Source organism: Aphanomyces invadans, assembly GCF_000520115.1.
Source record: "Aphanomyces invadans strain NJM9701 unplaced genomic scaffold supercont1.10, whole genome shotgun sequence".
Lineage (NCBI taxonomy): Eukaryota > Oomycota > Saprolegniomycetes > Saprolegniales > Verrucalvaceae > Aphanomyces > Aphanomyces invadans.
The window spans coordinates 710,660-729,064 of NW_008580155.1; the positions used below are offsets into that span (position 1 = coordinate 710,660).

Consider the following 18,405-nt stretch of genomic DNA (forward strand, 5'->3'; position numbering starts at 1 on the left):
TATCCGGAAATGGGAGTATATCCGGATGAGTTTGCGATCTTCTAAAAGAGCCATGCCGCCTCGGCAACCATGGCGGGGTCTTGTTGCGGTGGCGTGGGCCGTCGTGGCGTTTGGGATAGCTGCCCTGGCGACTTCGATCTCGGAGTACCGAATCAGACTGTCCAACTACAATGCGAATCGTGACATGCGTGGCCTCGAAAAGCTGTGTGAATCCCTGTTGTCACGGAAGCTTGCCGAATTGGACGGGCAGGTTCCCAGCGTGTACGAGTACCTCGGTGTGGCGCAATACAACCTTGGCAGGTTAAAGGAAGCGACTGAGTCCTTTAAGAAGGCTGTAGTCCTCCATCCCAACCATGGACAAGTGTACATGCATCTAGGAGATTGCTTCTTGAGCCAGTTCCTCGTCGAGGATGCCATCCGCGTGTTCGAAACCGCACTCGTGGACAAGAACCTCACGACCGACGTGAGCGTACTCTTCAAAGCTCGCAATTGGGTGGCCAATTGGACCGACCACGATATTGTCCAGGACGCTGTGGTCGACTCGACGACGTCGAACGTACTTCGCGTAACGTAGCCCCTGCCATGTCGTGTATCTTCTTGTGAATGGTTGTATTTCAGGGTGAAGCGTCGCTCGTGTCTGCAGCAGACCTTGGTGCCATACCCAACGATCTTACCCTTAAAGTAAGCCAGCTCGCCCTCCATTCCAAGCCGAGCGCACTGGCCTTGTGCTGCGACTCGCCGCTTCCTCCAGCGACACCCAAGCTCAAAGTTGGTACAGCTACTACCATAATCCTGTGCACTACCAACCCAAGTTGTAGGCTTTGTCTCGTCCGATTTTGGCATCCACCCTGTCGCCACGCTCGTGAGGGGTCTCATGGCGATGCTTCCCTCGAATACCATTGAGGTGCCTTTCAAGCATGCCCTACGCTGTGCATGAAATGGCTGTGCTGGTAGGTCTTCTGCTTTGCACTTACAGATGCCCAGTCATGGTGGCGTACCAACATCACGGGCCAAGTCGACCACATGATCTCCCTCAACGGCGTCAATTATGAATCGGCTGCGTCGGCGATTCACAACCTTGGCATTCACGTGCTTGTCGACTTAAATGGCCACACGCTACACTCTGGCTTGCCCATATTCAGCCATCGCCCAGCTCCTGTGCAGGCATGCTCCACCAATTCGATGACAGTGAGCGACCTACATGTGCTGTAGATGACCTTTCTTGGGTACCCCTTGACAACGGGCAGTTCCTTCATCGACTTCTTCATTGTGGACCCGATGTCAGCGTCGCCTTTGCACGTACACGAGTCATTTTCCGAGAAAATGGTGTACCTGCCGCACAACTACATCGTGAACGACCACAAACAAGTACTTTTCAAAACCATGGACCAGCAACCGGCATATCGCACGAACTAGATGATGAGCCATGTCGTGCATCCTGGTGTCACCCGGCCCACGAGATCTCAGGCCAATTTGGCAGGGCTCCCTCGGTCGGCTTTCGTTTTTGCCACGTTTAGCAATTGGCAGGTGCGAGCGACAACGTTTTCCTTCTCGTGAAACAAGATATTACCGAGGAGGGGTAGAAAATGGACCCAACGACGTTTGCAACGTGGATGCACATCTTGCAGCGAGTGCCCCACAGCGTCTTGTGGTTCCAGCAATACTCTGTATGGTCTGGACGCGAATGCGCTGTTTAACAGCGTAGTCGATCCTGGTAGGGATATGCAGCCGCCAAGAAAAACCTCGTTCGGCAAGCCAAGCAGTTTGGCATCGATGGCACCAGTCGCTTTATCTTCACACCAATGACGGCGTGGATCAACCATACTTGGGTACGCCGCCCATCCTTCTCTCTGAACGTTGCATTGTCGATCGATGAGCGATGCCACCGCCATGTTGGAAAGAAGAGTTGAAACCTGGCACAACTACGTCAGGTGAAGCAAGCGGCGGACTTGGTGCTGGACACAGCGCTCAAGAATGGCCACACGACTATCGTGGATGCGTTGTGGGCTGGTAACGCGGCTTCTACCAATATGATGTGGGTTGAACGACTCTCCTTTTTTTTAAGGGTTGCCACTCGTGACGCTCCAAGGGGACCGCATGAGCAATCGGGCGGCCAGTTCTGCCGTCGCGTCGGTACATGCCACGTTGTCAAGGTCGGGTGCTTCATCGGTCGTTAGATGGGCGACCATCGGCTGAATGTTATGACGACGAATTCGTACAAGGAGTACGAAGACACTGCCGTGCGTTTAGCTCGACATCCTCGCTTGCTGGCGTCCTTGCGACTGGCGTTGCAACGCCAAAGGTTTGCCATTCATTCGCTCCATTTTGCCTTGCCCTGAATCTCGGGACAGGAATTCTGCCATGCTCTTCGATACGCGATCATTCGCCATAGGGTTTGGCCGGAACTTGATGGCCACGTGGGAGTGGCAGCGAGAGGCGTGGGCGATGCTCGCATCCGACTCGATTTCCAAGAGCATGCGCCACACACACACCACGGATCTCCATCGCATGCATGTGGTCATCCCGTCGCAATCGCGCCCCACGGCGCAGCCTTCCTCAGACGAAGAAGGATCCAAGGACGACGACGAGGCGAAGGAGTCGCGAGAACCAAGTACTTCCGTCGAAGTCAGCACTGGCGAACCGCCATTGCTTCTCCATATTGGCGGCCACGTACGAATGTCTTGGTTTGCACGGCAGGTCGTCATGTCCAGAAAAAACATCTATAGGTACCTCGAGACGGATGGACCGTGGTGAACATTCAACGGCTCCGTCATGTCGATTTGGTGCGTGAAATGAAAGATTTGCACGGCATCGGCGCCAACACCGTCACGGCGATATATTCCTCGCACGCACTCGAGCACTGCGGCTACGGCGTGCATGCTGCAGACGTGTCGGCAACGCTGGCTGAATGGCATCGCGTGCTCAAGGCGGGAGGCGCGCTGTTTCTATCCGTGCCAGATTTGTCCGTGCTCGCGATGCTGTTTGTGGATCCGACGCTGACACCCGGACAGCGCTTTCACGTCATGCGCATGATGTACGGTGGCCAAACGGACGGCCACGACTTCCACAAGACTGGGTTTGACCGTGTCATCTTGGACTCGTTTCTCACCGAGGCAGGATTTTGCAACGTCACACGAGTCAAGTCGTTCGGATTGTTTCAAGACACAAGCGATCTGGTGTTCCATGGGAAGTCCATCAGCTTGAATGTAGTTGCCAAGGCTTGCAAGCGTGGCCAGGTGCCCATTTCAGTCAACCTGCCCGCCACGTCCCCTGCTTGACAAATCCCTTCTCGCTGACTAGCTTGTGCGCTACAACTCGACATGGATCTGCATGTCGTGACGTCTCCTGCCGAAACTCGAACGCAACGTTGCTCACCGCTTTGTGGTGACTCGAGCATGGATTACTCGAGCAGCATGCCGCTCGCTCGCAACGATGCCACTCGCCGGTTCGATGGGGATTGTGTCAGTCGGTTTTGCACTCGTTGGCTAGTGGATCCTGGAACAGGCCGACTTGTGCGAGAAAGTGTGGTCAATGGGGCTATGGACGGTGCTGCGGCTTGGAGGGATTTGGATGCAGGAAAGGGTTGGGATGCGCCGGCATGCCCAGACACGGACGGCTTCATCAACATCGCCATCATGTTGACCTTTTTGGCACCGCTTCCCACGCCGAGGATCTTCGCCCTGTACACAATCATCGTCATGCATCAGGGTGGAATTCCAGTTCAAGGCCTTACACGAGCGACTTCTTTGATGGGACGCCAGACGATTGGTTCTGTGACGAAGTATCGCGAATCGCACTGCGCAATTGCTCCATGGATGCGGACTGGTCGGCCTTCCGTACAAATTCAGGAGCAAGGGCAGGCGCAGCCCCACCAGCGGATGATTTGGAAGTGGGTTGAAATGTGTTGACGTGGCCCACGGCATCTACTTGTGTCGTCGGGACTAACATCATGCGGGCGTCCCGTTTCCGCTTGGCTGGATCATGCTTCGACGGCTTGGGCGCTACAAACGCTGTTAGAATTGTCGTTCATGCCGTCATTGCATGACAGATCGTCTCGCGTTTCAGACAAACATACCATACGTCCCCGCCGATACGTTGCGGACACTGTCGCCATTTCGAAACAAGTCGGTACGAAATGTTCCGGCACCGTTGAGTTCCTGGCGGCCTTTGCCCGCGGCTTTGAACTTTGCCGCGACGTGGACGACGCAGTAGTCGCCCATGGTAACATTAATGGGGATTTTGCACTGTCTGCCGCCAGCTGTAAGGCTCTTGCATATTCCAAAGTCCATGGACGTGCCTACATTGTTTATGCTAACGGCTGGCTGGTCAAGTTTGGAGGCCCTACCAAGCTTGACCACATTGAGCCCGCTGCGAATGCTCAGCGCAAACTTGCCCGCTTCGTTCGCTGGCAACACGGCCGGATTGATCACGGCCACGATGCTTCCCTCGGCTTCTCTCCAGTGGTTATTGTATGCGTCGTCGTATAGAAACAGCGACGCCATCGACGTCTCCAGGTCGGACAACGTCCACACGACGAACGGCGCGCCGGACGCGGCTTTGGACAGATTGGCTCTCGTCATGACGCCGATCGTGACCCAATCAACCTAGCCAGTTGCTTGCTTCAGTTAAGTGTTGGGAAATTGAAAACGTGCAGGTACCTGAGTGTTCTCGAGATCTTGTCGCCGCGATGTCTCCAGCTTGGCCAGTTGGATCATCTGCCGGCCATCCATTTGTTCCCGCATGACCTCGGCCGGCACGAGACGGGACTTGATACGAAGTCCTGAAAATTCTTCCGCCACATGACGGTCGTTCGTGCTGCTTGCAGTCGTCGAAGACGACACGCCAGGGTTGTAGATGCGGAATTTGTCGTTGTTTGGCACAGTCATCTCTGGGTTGCTGTACTCGTGGAAATTTGCGGTCAATTCGTCTCGTCGACGTGCTGTATCAAGAGAGTCTCGGGACGGACCGACACCGTATTTCGCGTGTGATGCTGCGCGCTTCTGCTCTGGTGTCAGACCTGGTGCTCTGTGCGCTGTTTTCGCTCTCTTGTTGGTGGCCATTACCGTACTACCGCTGCTGTGCATGACCCCGCCCGTAGCAGGCAGCGGGGCCGAAGCTTGCCTTTCAACCTTTTCTTGCTTGGTGCTGCATATTTCTTTCCAATTCCATTTGGTGTCGGTGCTCATCGCCTTCGCCGGTCCAACCTCCAAAGTGCGCCGCGACTTTCCCTCCAATTCGGTGCCAAATGATGAACATTATCCGGACAACCTCCGGTTATCTCCGAAACGGGCAAGCGTCGCGAGGGAGGTCCACGGCGGCGATGGGTTGTGTGGTGGCCATGGCGATGTGACAAAAACACTTCCGAGTACGCGGGACGTGCTGCACAAGGATACTGAAGTTGAGTGGGATGAGTTCATGCTTGGTGGTGCTCGGCGTTGCCTCCTGTTCAGAGTGATATCGAGCGCACCGCGAAATTGCGTGTTCTATGTACGCTGCCCGACCGAACCCGAACGGGGAAGCTGCGCGTGGCTTGGGGAAGAACTTCTTGTATGCATCTTGGTGTGATTCCAATGGCACTTGTGTGGACAGCTTGCGTAGATCTGCATTTGCCGACGACCGCGGCGGCCTGCGACGGTGGTCGTGGCCGTCACGTGCAATAGGATCTCTGTAATCCGGATGCTTACCGCGTTATCCGGTAACGGAGGTGGTGTTTCACTTTGGGATCAAGCGAGCGAAGATGTCTTCTTCGCTGCCGCCGGCACCGGCGGTCCTTTCCATCAACATGCCACATCCTGTAGACAACTTTCAGTTGAGCTCTGCCACCCGAGAGTACGGAGAAAATGTGACAGCATCCAGACCACACAGCCCGTCCAAGTCGCCCAAGCTGGCGCGGTCCATGTTTGACGAGAACGCGTCGCAACTTCCTGCGACTGAGTGCGTGTTCCGCGTGCGCATCAGCGGCATTCAGTGCCGAAATCTTGAACCTCGCAAGTTTGGCGGGAAGAGCGATCCATTTGTCGAGTTTTACTGGGGGGACATTGAAGCGCCGTTTACAACCCCAGTTATCAAGGCCGACTTGAACCCGACGTACAAAGGCGTGACCATTTCGTTCGAGTACAAACAAAGCGTCGCGCGTCTCAAGGAGAAAAATTGCACGATCAAAGTATTTAGCAGCCGCACGTTCCAGAGCAAGACGTTGATCGGGACCGCGGTCATCGATCTCCTCTCGGTGGCGACGGGGCCCGTCCACCACGACCACCACTTGCTCGGTTGCTCGAACGGACGTGTCGTGTTCAATTGTTACATGGAGCAGTGCAGCAATTGGAACATTTGCGTCAGCGACATTGGGCTCATGATGCCTGCAATCGGGAACGAACTGGACCGGCCCGAAGGCCACGATTTTCAGGAAGACGCGTCGCTGCCGCTGAAAAAGTACGCTGTCTCGTACAAGTGCACGATCGGGACATCCGAAACGTTCCAAATGGGCAACACATTGAAGCCTGCCGAAAAGATTCCGTTCGAAAACATCCAAGAAATCAGTTTCCAAGCGCTTGCGCGACTCAAGGTCCTGTCAAATCGCAACATGGCCCGTATGACGACCCACCACGACGATCTCGAGAGCACTGGCAGTGGAAGTAGCGGCGCTGGTCCGTCCAGCAGCGACCAACCTCTGTCGTCGTCGTCATCCGCTGTCGTTCCAGAAGAACCCATCGCCGTGAGCTGGAGCTCCGCTGCAGACCGACTGCCGCCCATCACGCGATACAGTACGTTCGACGAACTCATGTCGGCCACACTCAAGCTAGAAGTACGTGCTGTCTCACTTATTCGATCCGGCCATGTTGTTGGAGGAATTGTGACGCTGTGTGACGTTTGCTAGATACGCAACCTGTCTGTCGGCCGCGGCCAAATGTCGTCCGATGCAGACAACGGGTTTCTGCTCATGTTTGAAAAGTACAAAAAGGAAACGGTGCGTTTGATCCTCCGTCCTTTGGCCCTCCACGAACGGCGTCGAGAGCGCAACGACGATGGTCTTTTACTGACAGAAGGATGCTTACTTGGGTTATAGGCAGAAGTCGATCCTGACGTGCCGATGGATGCCGAACTGCAAAACACAGTCCTGTTTGGACAGAGCTGGCTATCGCTCGAGAAGCTGTTTGAAGATGCGCTGCAGGAACGGCTACGGCGGCGCACAGACTCGAAAGAGATGGAAGATCTTGCGGCCAAAATGAACCCTCTCGAGGCGTCGAGCTTGACCTCCAAGTTTGAACAAAACCTGACGCTCAAGGGACACCAAGTTGGCGTCGTGTACGGGTCGGTGGTGTTCACGAAAATTCCGGACGTCCGGCAGCTCCGCAGTGGTGTCATCAGCGAGAACGGCATTTCGTCTTCGAGCAGCGTCATAGTCGGCACGTCCAACGATAAGAAGATGCGGAAGTCGAAGGTCCAGATCCCGATTGAAGCCCAGCGCGTGCTGGAAAAGACCCAAGACCTCGTGCAGCTTATGTCGACGACGGCCAAGGACGACAAGGAAGGGAAGATTCGCAAGGCGACAAAGATCTTGCGCGTGCTGCAGACGTCGCACAAAGCCTCCATGCTATCGTGGGTGTACGCGTCGACGGAAGCGCTGGACGAGACCAAGAGCATCCTCCTCCGGCTGTGGCAATTCCTCCTCGAAAACATCCGTGTGCGGCACTACGCTCTGCGGAATATTTTTTACGAGCTCCTGTTCTACCTCGTAAAGCGCGCCGAGCTGAGTGACTTGCCGCTGCTTGGGTTCGACTCGGTATCGTCGAGCAGCCATGGCTTTTTTCACGGCGGCAACAAGACTCAAAAGAAAGACCTTGAATTTGGCCTCAAGCTGCGGTCCATGCTGGTCGAAACCAAGTACTGCGTTCTGCAGGCTGTCAGCGTCCGTGGCGTCATGAACAACAACTTTATGTTTTTCGTCGCGCGCATGCTGTCGGTGCTGTGCTTTCGGCTGCCAAGTTTTGGCGTCGAGCTGTACTCGGTGTGGGCTGAATCGTACTTGGAGCCGGTTGAGGAACTCGCGGCAGAGTTTGAAATGAACGCGGACGCAGACCTGTTTGCGATGGATGGTCTGGAAGCCCATTTGGACTGGCGCCGCTTTCACAAAGCGCTGTGCGACTGCTACGGTGAAAAGGCGCTCAAGGCCCAAGAAGACGAAGCCGAGGACAAGTATGAAGTCACGGTCGAGAGCTACCGCGTGCGGTTCCGTCGCATCGCAGGCGAAACGAACACGCTGAACATTTTGTTGGTGGACCAGTGGCTCTGGTACGTGCTGGACACGTTGGCCGTGCTCAATCAAAAGATCGGGTGGGTCCACCTGCCAGGATATGCCCAAGTGCTCAAGGTGTTTTTCCTCGAGCTCAAAGGCCAAAAGTCGGGGTGGCTTCCCCCAACGCTGTACAAACTGTCGTGCACGATGCTGTGCAACCCGACCATTATCAACCCGATGACCAAATTCTTGCTCAGTTCGACCAATGTGCACGAAGTACCGGCCGTGATTGGTGCAGTCGAGCTGCTCGGCGTCTGGATGTACATGATCCGGTCGTGGCGCGTGCGCCTCGGGTCGTACCGGCTGTCGCATCTCGAAAACAACGACAGGTGGAACTTTCACCAGGACGCGCAGTACTCGATCCCGGCTGGCGACGAAGTGTCTCTGCTCCCTCCGACCTTTGACTTTCGGTTTCTCACGTCCGCGCTCCAAATCCTTCTCGAGTCCGAGCACACGCAGATTCTGCTCACGACGCTTGAATTTCTCTACAACACGTGGGACTGCTTCCCCGAGCGCCACGCCGACAAGCTCCGCTATGAACTGGCTCAACCCGACACGTTCATGAAGTTGTTTCTGCACTGGCACAGCGAAGTGCGCCACTTTTTCCACACCCTGATTGCGTACCGCGCGATGAAGCCCCACGCGTGGACGCAAAAGGGGTCGTCCTTCGTTGATACACCGCCCCATAGTCGGCGGTACATTGACGCGGTCGGTGCCGACTTTACGTCGTCGTTGGGCCCCGAAGAAAACAATACTGACAAGCGATCGAGAAGTTACAGCGCTAGCAACATCATCGAGTCTGTATCCAAGCGCCTTGGGTCTGTGAGCTCGCCGAGGGCCATGTGGAGCTCGTCGCCGCGGTCGTCTCCCCGGGCGTCCCCGCAGCCGTCGCCAACATTGACCATCACGGTGCCGTCTCCTAGTGGATCGAGTGGAATGTCGCGCGGGTTTAACTCGAGCGGGAACAGCACGCCCACCAACGACTCGAGCGGCGGCGGACGCAAGTCGGAGGAAAACACACCACACAGCCGTCAAAGTCGCAAAACGCGAAGCGTGTCGGAAGATTTGAACCGGAAGGAACTGGCTGCGGCCAAGATGGACCCAAAGATTCAGGTACAGTTTCACCGCATGCTCGAATCTGTGTATGCCGCCGCCAAGACGTATGCTGCTCAACTGGCCGGCGAGAAGCAGCCCGCGGGCGGTGACAACATGCCCACAACTGCCGCCGCGACGACGCAGCCCCACCATCACCACCACCACCACGTGTCGTGGAAGAAGAAGGGTCAGCTTCTGAAACAGGGCTTTTTGTACCGCAACCAGTGGAAGACCAAGTACTTTTCCCTTAAAAACAACAAACTCGGGTACGCCGACTCGGAAAACGGCCCGATCAAACGTGAAATCTCCGTCCTCGGCGCGCGCGTCGGCGAAATGGCCAACCAAATCGACCAATCGAACGGGAACCGCGTCATCCTGTTTAACTGCTTCTACGTGGACAACGGGCCTACGTCGCGGTTCCAGCTGTGCGCGCCGTCGTATGACGAGCAGCGCGAGTGGATCGAGGTGCTGTCCCAGAACGCCACCGAGACGGAGGAAAAGAAGCTGCCGAAAACGACTCCGCTCCCGACCGCCGACAAGGACGACAAGTGGGATGCACTGTCGGACAAACTCGAAGGGGTTGCAGGACTGCACGTTGGCGGCGAAAGCGTTCCTCAGTCGCTGATGCCGTACACGGTCCAAGCCACGAAAGAGTACGTCGAAGCAAATCGTTGTCATGATGAACCACATGGCGACCGCCGGAGTGTCGGGTGATAGATGATGTCCTTTTTGCCTGTTGTAGGTGGCTGACTTTTCGAGTGGACGCCATTGATCTGGACTCGCGCATCGCTGCCAACCAACCGTTTACGCTGCCCGTGCTCCTGGCCAAGACGTCGACGTATGCAGAGGACATTTGAGCACCCCGTCCGACCCCTTCATGCTTGTGGATTCGTCGACATTTCCGAACAACACGTCTGTGACTTGGATCACGCCATTTGCGTTCCATTCCTAACTCGGTCGTGTGTCGTGCAGTCGCGGTGGCATCGATTGCTTTAGCTATGCTAGCCTTGTAGTGTCTCATTGAAAGGTCGCAAGGAGGGTATTCACATGCAGGTGACGGAGGCGTCGCCACTGTTGAACTTGCGGCGAGATAAGTGCATGCGCTGACCGACAGGCTCATGTTCACCTGGACACCCTGCGTCCTGGAACGTCGTCGATGGGATGAAGCTCATGTACCTCTCATATTGGATATATCTCGCGTTTTTATGCACGAAATATAAAATATCACAGTAACCACGTGCTCGAATACTTTGGCACTTCGCCACGTTCACGAACGACGATGGCGGCGCCGCTCAAGACCCAAGAAGAACTCATGACCAAGGTCTACAGGCTAAACACCCTCGTGGTTGTGTGCAATGCCTCATGGTGCGTGGACTCATAGGAGCGATCATTCATCTTTGAAACACGCGTCGAGGATGCCAAGCAATGTAAAGAGCTCGGTGCCGAAGCGCACAAAGCGAACGAGAGGAATCGCGCGATTCAGTTCTACGAACGCGCGCTGTACCACGTCGACTTTGACGAAGCAACGTGGGCCTTTGAGGTAGGTACCCTGCTGCCCACTTTGACCTTTTCTCCATGTGTGGATTGTTAAATATGTTAGCTTCTCGACAACCATCGCGACGTCGTGAATGACGTGCGACTTCCAGGTAATATCCTTCAGCGTATCTAACAGGGGTTCCACGCGCATCCGTGCAGTGTACTTGAACTTGGCAGCATGCCACCTCGCCCTCGACAACGGCGACATGAAGAAAGTGTTGGAGTACTGCGAGTTAGCTCTGCAAATAGACAAGGACAACGTCAAAGCGCTGTATCGCAAAGGCCAGGCATATTTAAACACGAACGATTTGGACGCAGCTGCCGTCGTATTAAAGAAAGCCGCGTCGTTGAACCCCACAGACAAGGCCATCCGTCAGGTAGAACATTTTCTCCCCTGAGTTCTTGTATGTTCAACTCGGAACTGCAGGCATGGACGACGTGCAAAGAGAGGTTGGAAGTGGCGAAAGCCGAGGACAGGAAGCGATGGGGTGGCCGCTTGCTCGACGAAACCTCGAAGAAGGCCGACGTAGTCACCGAGGACGATGATAGCCACGGCAGTCCCAGCTCGTACACAAACCAACCGGCCCCAGTGGCGTCGCAGGGCTCCTCCGCCATATGGGCCATCGCAGGGCTCCTACCTGCTCTGGCGGCCCTTGTAGCATTTTTCATATGGGGACGCTAGTACACAAGTCGCTAGCCCTCCTTGCAGACGTTCGAGAAGCGGATGCCGCCACGGAGACCGCTAGAATACACGAGAAGCGCAATGACTCACTGCGAAATCCTTGGGATGTATTGGAATGGATTGGCTTATGTTTAGTACTCGAACACCTTGACTTTGCTCAAGTGCTTGTCTTCGCATTCTCGCGTGTTGCGCCTACAACCACCACAACATCAGCGCCACATCCAAATCAGCTTCGCGACTGCTGTCAAAACCAGCACGCCTCATCCATCACAGTGTCAGCTGTCCAGCGTACCAGTACGTGTAATACCCGCTGGCCTTGACCCGCGTGCATCGAATGAATCCGTTCTCCCATCGCTCGGGTTCGCCGTATTTGTTCTTGTAGTCGTTGATATCGCGCCAACCTGTCTGTTGGATGCGGAAGGCTAGCGCAGTGGATGGTGAGCATATCCTGTCGACCGCCTTGACAGACTACACGTTACCTTCTTCCACCTCGGGCGACCACTCCTTGGGGCGGTGCATCTTGGTCGGCTCGGGGTACTTTCCTTCCTCGATGTCGTTGTTCTCGTCGCTGGCGGAGCACCCTTCAGACAACTTGTACCGACTCGAGTCGTTGACGTGCTTGGATGAGCCTTGGCGGGAGGAAGAACCGGTGGTGCTGGAGCGGCCCACAGACCCGTGCGACGACGACGAAGTGCGGCGAACGCCGACGGCAGAAATGCTGAGTCCTTCCATCGTCACGAATGTGGCAATGGCGTGTCTGTGCGGCGCTATTTGCATGCAATTATTCCTGACTCCATTGGTCTCACGGTGCCCTTGTTCGTGAGTGGAGCCTATAAATATCAATATCCTCCAGAGGTGGCGTCTTGGTTGATCGAAGGGCCATCATCTTTGAACTATTCTTGGCTGTCTGGGCTAGTTGCAGTGGCTGGTTGAGTGAAGGCGTGTGTGGCAGCAACCTTGAGTTTTGAGTGTAGTGTGCCCCATCGTCGCCTGCATTGATCGTTCGTGCGCCCGGGGAGGTGCTGGCTAATGAGGCGCCACGTTCGCGTGCCGTGAATGGACACCCAGTGCCGCAACAACTCGTCTTCTTCTCGCGTGAAGGCGGATGTGACGAGGTTTGGGTGGAGCGAATCGTTAAAGCGTTCGCGGCACTGGGCACTTGTCCGCTGGGGAACTAACTCCTTGACCATGTTCCAGTCGACGTGTTTGTACCAGGACATGTTCCGCTCTGGGAACATCTCCACTTGTCTTTTTTTATCGGCACCCATCGCCAAAAGAAGCCGTCGATCTTCCTCGAGAGTAAAATTCCCCGTCTTCACCAATGGACACGTTGATTGCCGCCACCGTGTGCCACACTGGTTGGGAAGAAACCCATCGAGACATTCGGCCACCAATTGCCACACATTTGCCTCCCCACCATGCACTGCGACGGCGGCCTTGAGCGCAGCGTCGTCGGCGTCCGTCCATTTCGTTTTGTGCTGGACACCTTGGATGTGGCGAAGGAATCTCAGCATGTACGAGACGACGGGACGCTCAGGATAGAGTTGACTCATGGTGCTTGCCACATCACCCCACGTCATCGCCGACTCGCGGAGCCGGCGGAGTTCATTGTCTTCATCCGACGTCCATGGATGTGTCGCTTCAACTGCACGAACACGTTCCATCGTCCACTGAAGGTAACAAGCGTGACCGGTGCGTCCGTTTAACTTGGCGACGACAGGAATTCGGTGCCATTGCACGCCATCACGCCAAAGAGCTGCATCCACAGCCTCTCGACATGCTGATAGCTCCTTGGGGAGCCACTTTCTGTGTGGAGGAAAGTTGAAGTTCTGAAATTTCGAGCGCACGGCCCGGACAAACAACGCATCGGGATTTTGCCATACCAGCACCTCATGGAAGGCCCCGCCAGAAGCATTTTGAAAGTACGCACGGCTGCGCTTCTTCGAGGTGCCTGCTTTCGTCGCCGATGCCGGCTTCGACGATTGACCTATGGCCTCGGCGAAGTGGTCCTCCATGGCCGCACGCTGCTCCGCGCGCATAGTTTCTCTAATAAACTTCATTCTCTTCATGATCGCGACTTCCTGCGCCTCCATCTGGCCGATCAATGCCGCCATCCCTGCCACATACGCGCGGTTCGCTGCCAGCGCCGCCTCGACGCAGTCCATGGTCAGTGGGTTGACGAGTTTGATTGGTGAATTCCATACCGACTGATGATTGGTCGACGCAAATAGTGTGAGAAACCTGAATTGGTTTACGAATGTGATTATTGAAGTTCCAGACAATGACGGGCCAACACGCCACGGGTCCGCACCATGCAGTTCAGCTTAAGAAAGCTCCCTCATGGCGGTGCTAGCAACACAAATGATAACCCGTTCAATGTCCTAAGCAACGTGTGCGTGTATTCGCCTAAAGACGCCGGTGCAAACTCCGCCCATCACGTCGCGCGATTATGTACCGCAGACATACTCGATGGCGTACTTGACGCGCTCGACGAGCGGGACCCATTCAGCGACGCGAGCTTCCAAACGTTATCGCCGACGGAATGCACATCCAAGCAATTCGAAATGATGCAACTCATCTGCACCCGATGTTGGCACGCAGTTCGTTGACTCTAATTTTTGGACACATTGCGTGTCGTCCGCCTGCTAGTTGTACGCTTTAGCCCACCTGAGCGAAGCTACGACAGATCAACTGGACCCAAGTTTCCGTGGGGACTCAACGATGCTTGAAACATCTGCACGATCTGTTGCAATCGACTCGGAGGATGCGACACGTGGCGCATCGCGTCGCTCCATCTGACGTCGATCCATTGATGGGAGTAGCAGTACGCAGCGAGGACAAGCAGTCTATACGTAGCGCAGGACTTCCAGTCGACTCCACTGGGTTCAGTCGCCGTTGCCTGGAGTTGCTGCCACTTGCGCTTGAGTTCGTTGGCCGAGCGGTAGGCGATTCTCTCGGAGATGGCCGCCCAGTCTTCTCCATGCTCGTCCACGAGTTTATGCAGCGTCAGATGCGTGGCGGCGTTCCACCTTCGGAAGTCCCATTCTATCCCGACGCATAATGGGTTGCATTCGCGCTGGTACCGTAGCATGCACTCGACAGGGAACCGAACCATCGTGTTCGATGACAACGTCTGCGCGATGCCGTTCCAGTCCAGCGGCAGGCCGCGCTTGTTCGCCAGTTCTCGAAGCTGTGCATCTTCGGCAGGAGACCACGCGTGATGAATACATTTCAGCCGAACCCACCGCCTCTTCTTCTCACCGATGGTCGCCACTGCCGATGCGCAAATTTTGTCCCATTCTTCGTTTGTGGGTTCGCGGTGGTGATTTCGCCATGCAGCAAAGTCCTTCGTCAGAAATGCTTGCTCGTTTAGGGTCCACGTCAACACAATCGGTGGAGGGAGCTGGAGAGGAAGCACGGCCGCGCGAAGCTCACGTACTGCTCTTGCTTGAATGTACTCGTCCGGGGTGGCTACACCATCGACTAGCTTCCCGCCGACTTGAGTGAGGCAAGGCGTCTGAAAGTAGCCGCGTTTAAAATCGACACTTGCACGTACACGTTTCATTTTCCGGGAGACGTCGTCGCATGCTGCTGGCGAGATGGTTTCGCACCCCAACACCTGTCGCTTGAAGTCTCTCACATGGGTTGCAATCAGGTTGGTTTGGCTTCGGTGTCTCTTTCTCCTCAGCATGTGCATACAATCTTGTATGCGAGCTTCCTCTTCCTCCAACGACAGTACCATTCTACGGAGTGCGTCGACGTACGCTTCGTTGGCAGCCAACGCGCGCAAGACCGCGTCATCCATCACGACAGTTCGGGCGAATATTTCTAACCGGATTGGATCACATTATCCGGATAAATGAATGCACGCAAATTATTCTACGAAAACCGCAAGAACATAAATATTGGTGTATTGAAATATAGAAAATGCCAATCAAAACGATATGTGCTTTGGGCATGGGACAAATGTGTCGGCGGTGACTTGGTTGATGCAGTTGCGCCGCATGTCCAAGAGGTGCAACTTGGGTGCCAGGCGGTTAAAACAGTCCGCCGTGAACGCCGTGAACATAGCACGGCATCCGTCGTTCCGAATTCCGTTCGATTTGATGTCCAAGACCCGCAGCGTGCCAAATAATCCTTTCAAGAACGCATGAGCAATTGCTTTGCCTCCCAAGTCCCCCAACATGTTTCCAGCCAATATGAGGGTCTCAAGCTCTGGTAGTCCGCCGTTCGCCATGGCATCGAAGAGGGTGCCGACTCCTTTCGCGTCCAAGCTGTTGGCTCGCAAATCCAGAAACGTGAGCTGGGATCCCCCACCCCGGCTAAACGCCGCCGACAAAGACGCTACCCCTGGAAACTTGATCCCATTCCACCCAAGATGAAGCTCCTTCAGACGTGGACATGCCCCCGTAAGCAGCGACTTGCCCAATTCAACACACCCTCGTTCGCCGATCTTGTCCCCTTGGCAGTGCTCGACATGCCGGAAGCGCTTGAGATTGACAGTGAACAACGTTTTGTGTTTGGATGCCCTTTCCATCGTCGTGCTGGTGTTTTCTTGAGTCGACTCGCCAGAGACTCTGACTTGAGCGGACGCCAACCGCAAGACGAGCGTCGTCGTCGTTTCAATCTGGTCGGGGTGCTGGATACGGCTGGGAGAACGGATGGCTGGTAGTGTCCCAATTTTTCTTCCCATCTCATCGGCAAAGTTGAGGCTGTCAGCCAGCGCCACGTGTTTTGCCGATTCCTTAGAAGTGAACGCAGCCAACGTGTCCGCGAACTCGGCTTCCTGGGCGCTCATCCACGGCAATTCGTCGTGAATGCTCTTCGCCCGGACTTCGGTGAGTCGCTCTAAACGCAGCTGTGCTAAGATTGTCATTTTGCAATCCAACTTGGCGGCCTTCATGTTGCATTCAGCGGTCTTTTTCGCCATGAGTCGATCCTTCTTTCGGTTTGCTTTGTCTTGCTTCCTTGCCAGCTTCGCCCGTTTGCGATCAAGCTTTCGTTCGTGATGCGCGGCCACGAGCTTGTCTTGGTCTGCTTGCTTTTGCGCCACGTATGCAGCTTCGGCTGCAGCGTACGCCACATCTTCCTTCCATTTCAAACTAGTGTTGGTTCTGTTGGCAAACCTGGACTCCCGCGTCCCTACGATGGCACGGATTCCGGCCCTAACCTTTTCCTGCAGTTGCTGAACGAGATCCACGTCCTCCTCCGACGAGCTCGAGTCGCTCAACGACGACGCATCATCTGAACTGCTCTCGTCGACGGATGACGGCGATTGCTGCTGGCTCGACGGTTCGTCCCTTTGAGATGTCCGCGACCCGATGCCGCTTGCATTCAATACCGACGTGGACAAGTCACTGAACGATGATGAGCTCTCGGCATCGCTGTCAACAAACCGACGCCGCATCGCCACGTGGCTTGTCGCACGATGGCATCGCGATGAAACGGTTCGGCGGTTTCATTGGCGCCTGGGCCAGTTACACCACTCGTGTAACCACCTTTCATGTCCCTACGTTATGTATGGTGCCGTAGATGTGCACTTCGGTTCCGCTCGCTTTGCCGAGGCAAACCTCGGTGTTGGCCTGCTACAACGAAGGATGACGTGGACGACAGGTGTATTTGACGAATTCGACTGCCTGGCGGCACAACGACCTGTATGTTCACAACGACGACTGAATCGACAAGGTCCTTCCATCCACGGTCATGGGGGTTTGAATCTCTGTGTGGTCCGTGCCGCGTGGGGTTTCGACGTCGATGATTGTCGCTTCGCCGTCGGGCGCCGCCAACGATTTGTTGAGCGACACAATGGCAGATGCCCGCCACTGATGTAGTACGACAATACTGGACAGCGCCAACATTCCCATTAGGACACACGATGCGATCATACTTGCGCGGACGATGGTACATGTGTTCTGAAGACAGACGGACTTGCGTCGTCTGCGGCCGTCGCACGCGAGACTCGCGGTGCGGGAACTGCCCCAATACACGGTCGGGACGAACACGAGTACGAAACTCAACAGTTCGCACGCATAATTGAATTTGACGACGCAGTTGAACCGGAAGCGGTGCAAACCCATCCACACAGGGATGAAAATGGTGATAACAAGGGCTGACGTCATCAACGGCACGTCTTCATGGTCAAGATCGTATCGAGCTTCGGCTGCTGGGTCGCATGGACGGTGCTGATTCACCCAGACGTATGTTGCGACAAAGGCGGCGACAACCATCGTGATGGCACGTAGGGAGAAGAGCGCGGTTTTCGAGTGGAGAATGGCCAGCATGGGGAACGTGTCAGAAGCGAGCCAATTCAAGAATACGATTGATTGACGAGCGCTGCCCTGCGACTCAAACCCAGTCAACGCCAAACATAGATGCACCTTGCAAAGTATGATGGACGGTTCGTTTCACATGCACACATCGCGTCGCTGACGTGAGAAATTTTCGGACTAATTTTGGCTTGCCCATGTCTCAAGCGAACTCAACTCTTGTCATGCATGCGACCATTTCGCTGGCCTTTTGGGATTGCAAGCAAGCTACGTCTGCTGCGGAGCCTCCCATTGCTCTGACGGCACTCTCGTCCAGTTCCACGCCGGGTTATAAAGGACTCATGACAAACTTGAAGGCTGTGCAATTAATTCTTGGGTCATGTTCTGGGTTCTCCCAATACTACGAAGCTTGGGGGAAATTGAAACAGGGCGATCGGATATTTGTAAATTTGTAATATTTCGAAAAATCTCAATATCTAGATCGGCAAGTGACCAATCAACGCCGTCGTCGGCTGTGGTTGGTCCAAACG

At 55.2% G+C, this 18,405-nt stretch overlaps 9 protein-coding genes across 10 annotated transcripts; 3 read left to right on the forward strand and 6 right to left on the reverse strand.

Annotated features, from left to right (window-relative positions):
* Positions 1-52: 52 nt before the first annotated feature.
* On the forward strand, positions 53-3,373 carry H310_05885 (hypothetical protein; the record flags this gene model as incomplete). The annotated part of the gene is made up of 13 exons (XM_008870733.1): positions 53-565; positions 619-772; positions 819-904; positions 955-1,164; positions 1,213-1,368; positions 1,417-1,527; positions 1,584-1,667; positions 1,719-1,829; positions 1,932-2,010; positions 2,066-2,133; positions 2,178-2,302; positions 2,352-2,670; positions 2,727-3,373. The coding sequence occupies 13 exons, from the start codon at positions 53-55 to the stop codon at positions 3,276-3,278; spliced, it is 2,568 nt and encodes an 855-aa protein (XP_008868955.1). The 3' UTR covers positions 3,279-3,373.
* On the reverse strand, positions 3,124-5,695 carry H310_05886 (hypothetical protein). Its single transcript, XM_008870734.1, has 5 exons — positions 4,659-5,695; positions 4,346-4,604; positions 4,076-4,297; positions 3,734-4,001; positions 3,124-3,680 (listed from the first exon to the last, which is right to left on the reverse strand). Exons 1-5 carry the CDS (start codon positions 5,184-5,186, stop codon positions 3,401-3,403), a joined length of 1,557 nt encoding a protein of 518 aa, XP_008868956.1. The 5' UTR covers positions 5,187-5,695; the 3' UTR covers positions 3,124-3,400.
* Positions 5,696-5,725: 30 nt separating this feature from the next.
* On the forward strand, positions 5,726-10,621 carry H310_05887 (hypothetical protein). Its single transcript, XM_008870735.1, has 4 exons — positions 5,726-6,805; positions 6,878-6,967; positions 7,067-10,044; positions 10,134-10,621. The coding sequence occupies exons 1-4, from the start codon at positions 5,738-5,740 to the stop codon at positions 10,246-10,248; spliced, it is 4,251 nt and encodes a 1,416-aa protein (XP_008868957.1). The 5' UTR covers positions 5,726-5,737; the 3' UTR covers positions 10,249-10,621.
* A 20-nt stretch (positions 10,622-10,641) lies between these two features.
* H310_05888 lies at positions 10,642-11,787 on the forward strand. Of its 2 annotated transcripts, XM_008870736.1 has the most exons (5): positions 10,642-10,712; positions 10,773-10,931; positions 10,992-11,037; positions 11,087-11,304; positions 11,355-11,787. In XM_008870736.1, the coding sequence occupies exons 1-5, from the start codon at positions 10,671-10,673 to the stop codon at positions 11,607-11,609; spliced, it is 720 nt and encodes a 239-aa protein (XP_008868958.1). In that variant the 5' UTR covers positions 10,642-10,670; the 3' UTR covers positions 11,610-11,787. The 2 variants fall into 2 exon arrangements, with proteins under 2 accessions (XP_008868958.1, XP_008868959.1); XM_008870737.1 differs by having other exon boundaries at positions 10,992-11,304.
* On the reverse strand, positions 11,741-12,341 carry H310_05889 (hypothetical protein; the record flags this gene model as incomplete). The annotated part of the gene is made up of 3 exons (XM_008870738.1): positions 11,741-11,801; positions 11,902-12,031; positions 12,089-12,341. 3 exons carry the CDS (start codon positions 12,339-12,341, stop codon positions 11,741-11,743), a joined length of 444 nt encoding a protein of 147 aa, XP_008868960.1.
* Positions 12,342-12,502: 161 nt separating this feature from the next.
* On the reverse strand, positions 12,503-13,774 carry H310_05890 (hypothetical protein; the record flags this gene model as incomplete). Its single annotated transcript, XM_008870739.1, has 1 exon — positions 12,503-13,774. The coding sequence occupies one exon, from the start codon at positions 13,772-13,774 to the stop codon at positions 12,503-12,505; it is 1,272 nt and encodes a 423-aa protein (XP_008868961.1).
* Positions 13,775-14,177: 403 nt separating this feature from the next.
* H310_05891 (hypothetical protein) lies at positions 14,178-15,427 on the reverse strand. The gene has a single exon (XM_008870740.1). It carries the CDS (start codon positions 15,412-15,414, stop codon positions 14,287-14,289), a length of 1,128 nt encoding a protein of 375 aa, XP_008868962.1. The 5' UTR covers positions 15,415-15,427; the 3' UTR covers positions 14,178-14,286.
* Positions 15,428-15,521: 94 nt separating this feature from the next.
* On the reverse strand, positions 15,522-17,016 carry H310_05892 (hypothetical protein; the record flags this gene model as incomplete). The annotated part of the gene is made up of 1 exon (XM_008870741.1): positions 15,522-17,016. The coding sequence occupies one exon, from the start codon at positions 17,014-17,016 to the stop codon at positions 15,544-15,546; it is 1,473 nt and encodes a 490-aa protein (XP_008868963.1). The 3' UTR covers positions 15,522-15,543.
* Positions 17,017-17,158: 142 nt separating this feature from the next.
* Positions 17,159-17,965, reverse strand: H310_05893 (hypothetical protein). Its single transcript, XM_008870742.1, has one exon. It carries the CDS (start codon positions 17,888-17,890, stop codon positions 17,270-17,272), a length of 621 nt encoding a protein of 206 aa, XP_008868964.1. The 5' UTR covers positions 17,891-17,965; the 3' UTR covers positions 17,159-17,269.
* Between the last annotated feature and the right edge of the window lie 440 nt (positions 17,966-18,405).

Bases quoted from the DNA above. Each gene is read 5' to 3' on its own strand.
- H310_05886 (XM_008870734.1), bottom strand. From the start codon at position 5,186: ATGAGCACCGACACCAAATGGAATTGGAAAGAAATATGCAGCACCAAG. The intron at 4,298-4,345 runs GTAGGGCCTCCA...TAAACAATGTAG, and splicing joins GCTCAATGTGGTCAAGCTTG to GCACGTCCATGGACTTTGGA. The intron at 4,002-4,075 runs GTATGTTTGTCT...CAGCGTTTGTAG, and splicing joins CGTATCGGCGGGGACGTATG to CGCCCAAGCCGTCGAAGCAT.
- H310_05887 (XM_008870735.1), top strand. From the start codon at position 5,738: ATGTCTTCTTCGCTGCCGCCGGCACCGGCGGTCCTTTCCATCAACATG. The intron at 6,806-6,877 runs GTACGTGCTGTC...GACGTTTGCTAG, and splicing joins CGGCCACACTCAAGCTAGAA to ATACGCAACCTGTCTGTCGG. The intron at 10,045-10,133 runs GTACGTCGAAGC...TGCCTGTTGTAG, and splicing joins ACGGTCCAAGCCACGAAAGA to GTGGCTGACTTTTCGAGTGG.
- H310_05888 (XM_008870736.1), top strand. From the start codon at position 10,671: ATGGCGGCGCCGCTCAAGACCCAAGAAGAACTCATGACCAAG. The intron at 10,932-10,991 runs GTAGGTACCCTG...TAAATATGTTAG, and splicing joins AAGCAACGTGGGCCTTTGAG to CTTCTCGACAACCATCGCGA. The intron at 11,038-11,086 runs GTAATATCCTTC...GCATCCGTGCAG, and splicing joins GAATGACGTGCGACTTCCAG to TGTACTTGAACTTGGCAGCA.
- H310_05891 (XM_008870740.1), bottom strand. From the start codon at position 15,414: ATGGATGACGCGGTCTTGCGCGCGTTGGCTGCCAACGAAGCGTACGTC.
- H310_05893 (XM_008870742.1), bottom strand. From the start codon at position 17,890: ATGCTGGCCATTCTCCACTCGAAAACCGCGCTCTTCTCCCTACGTGCC.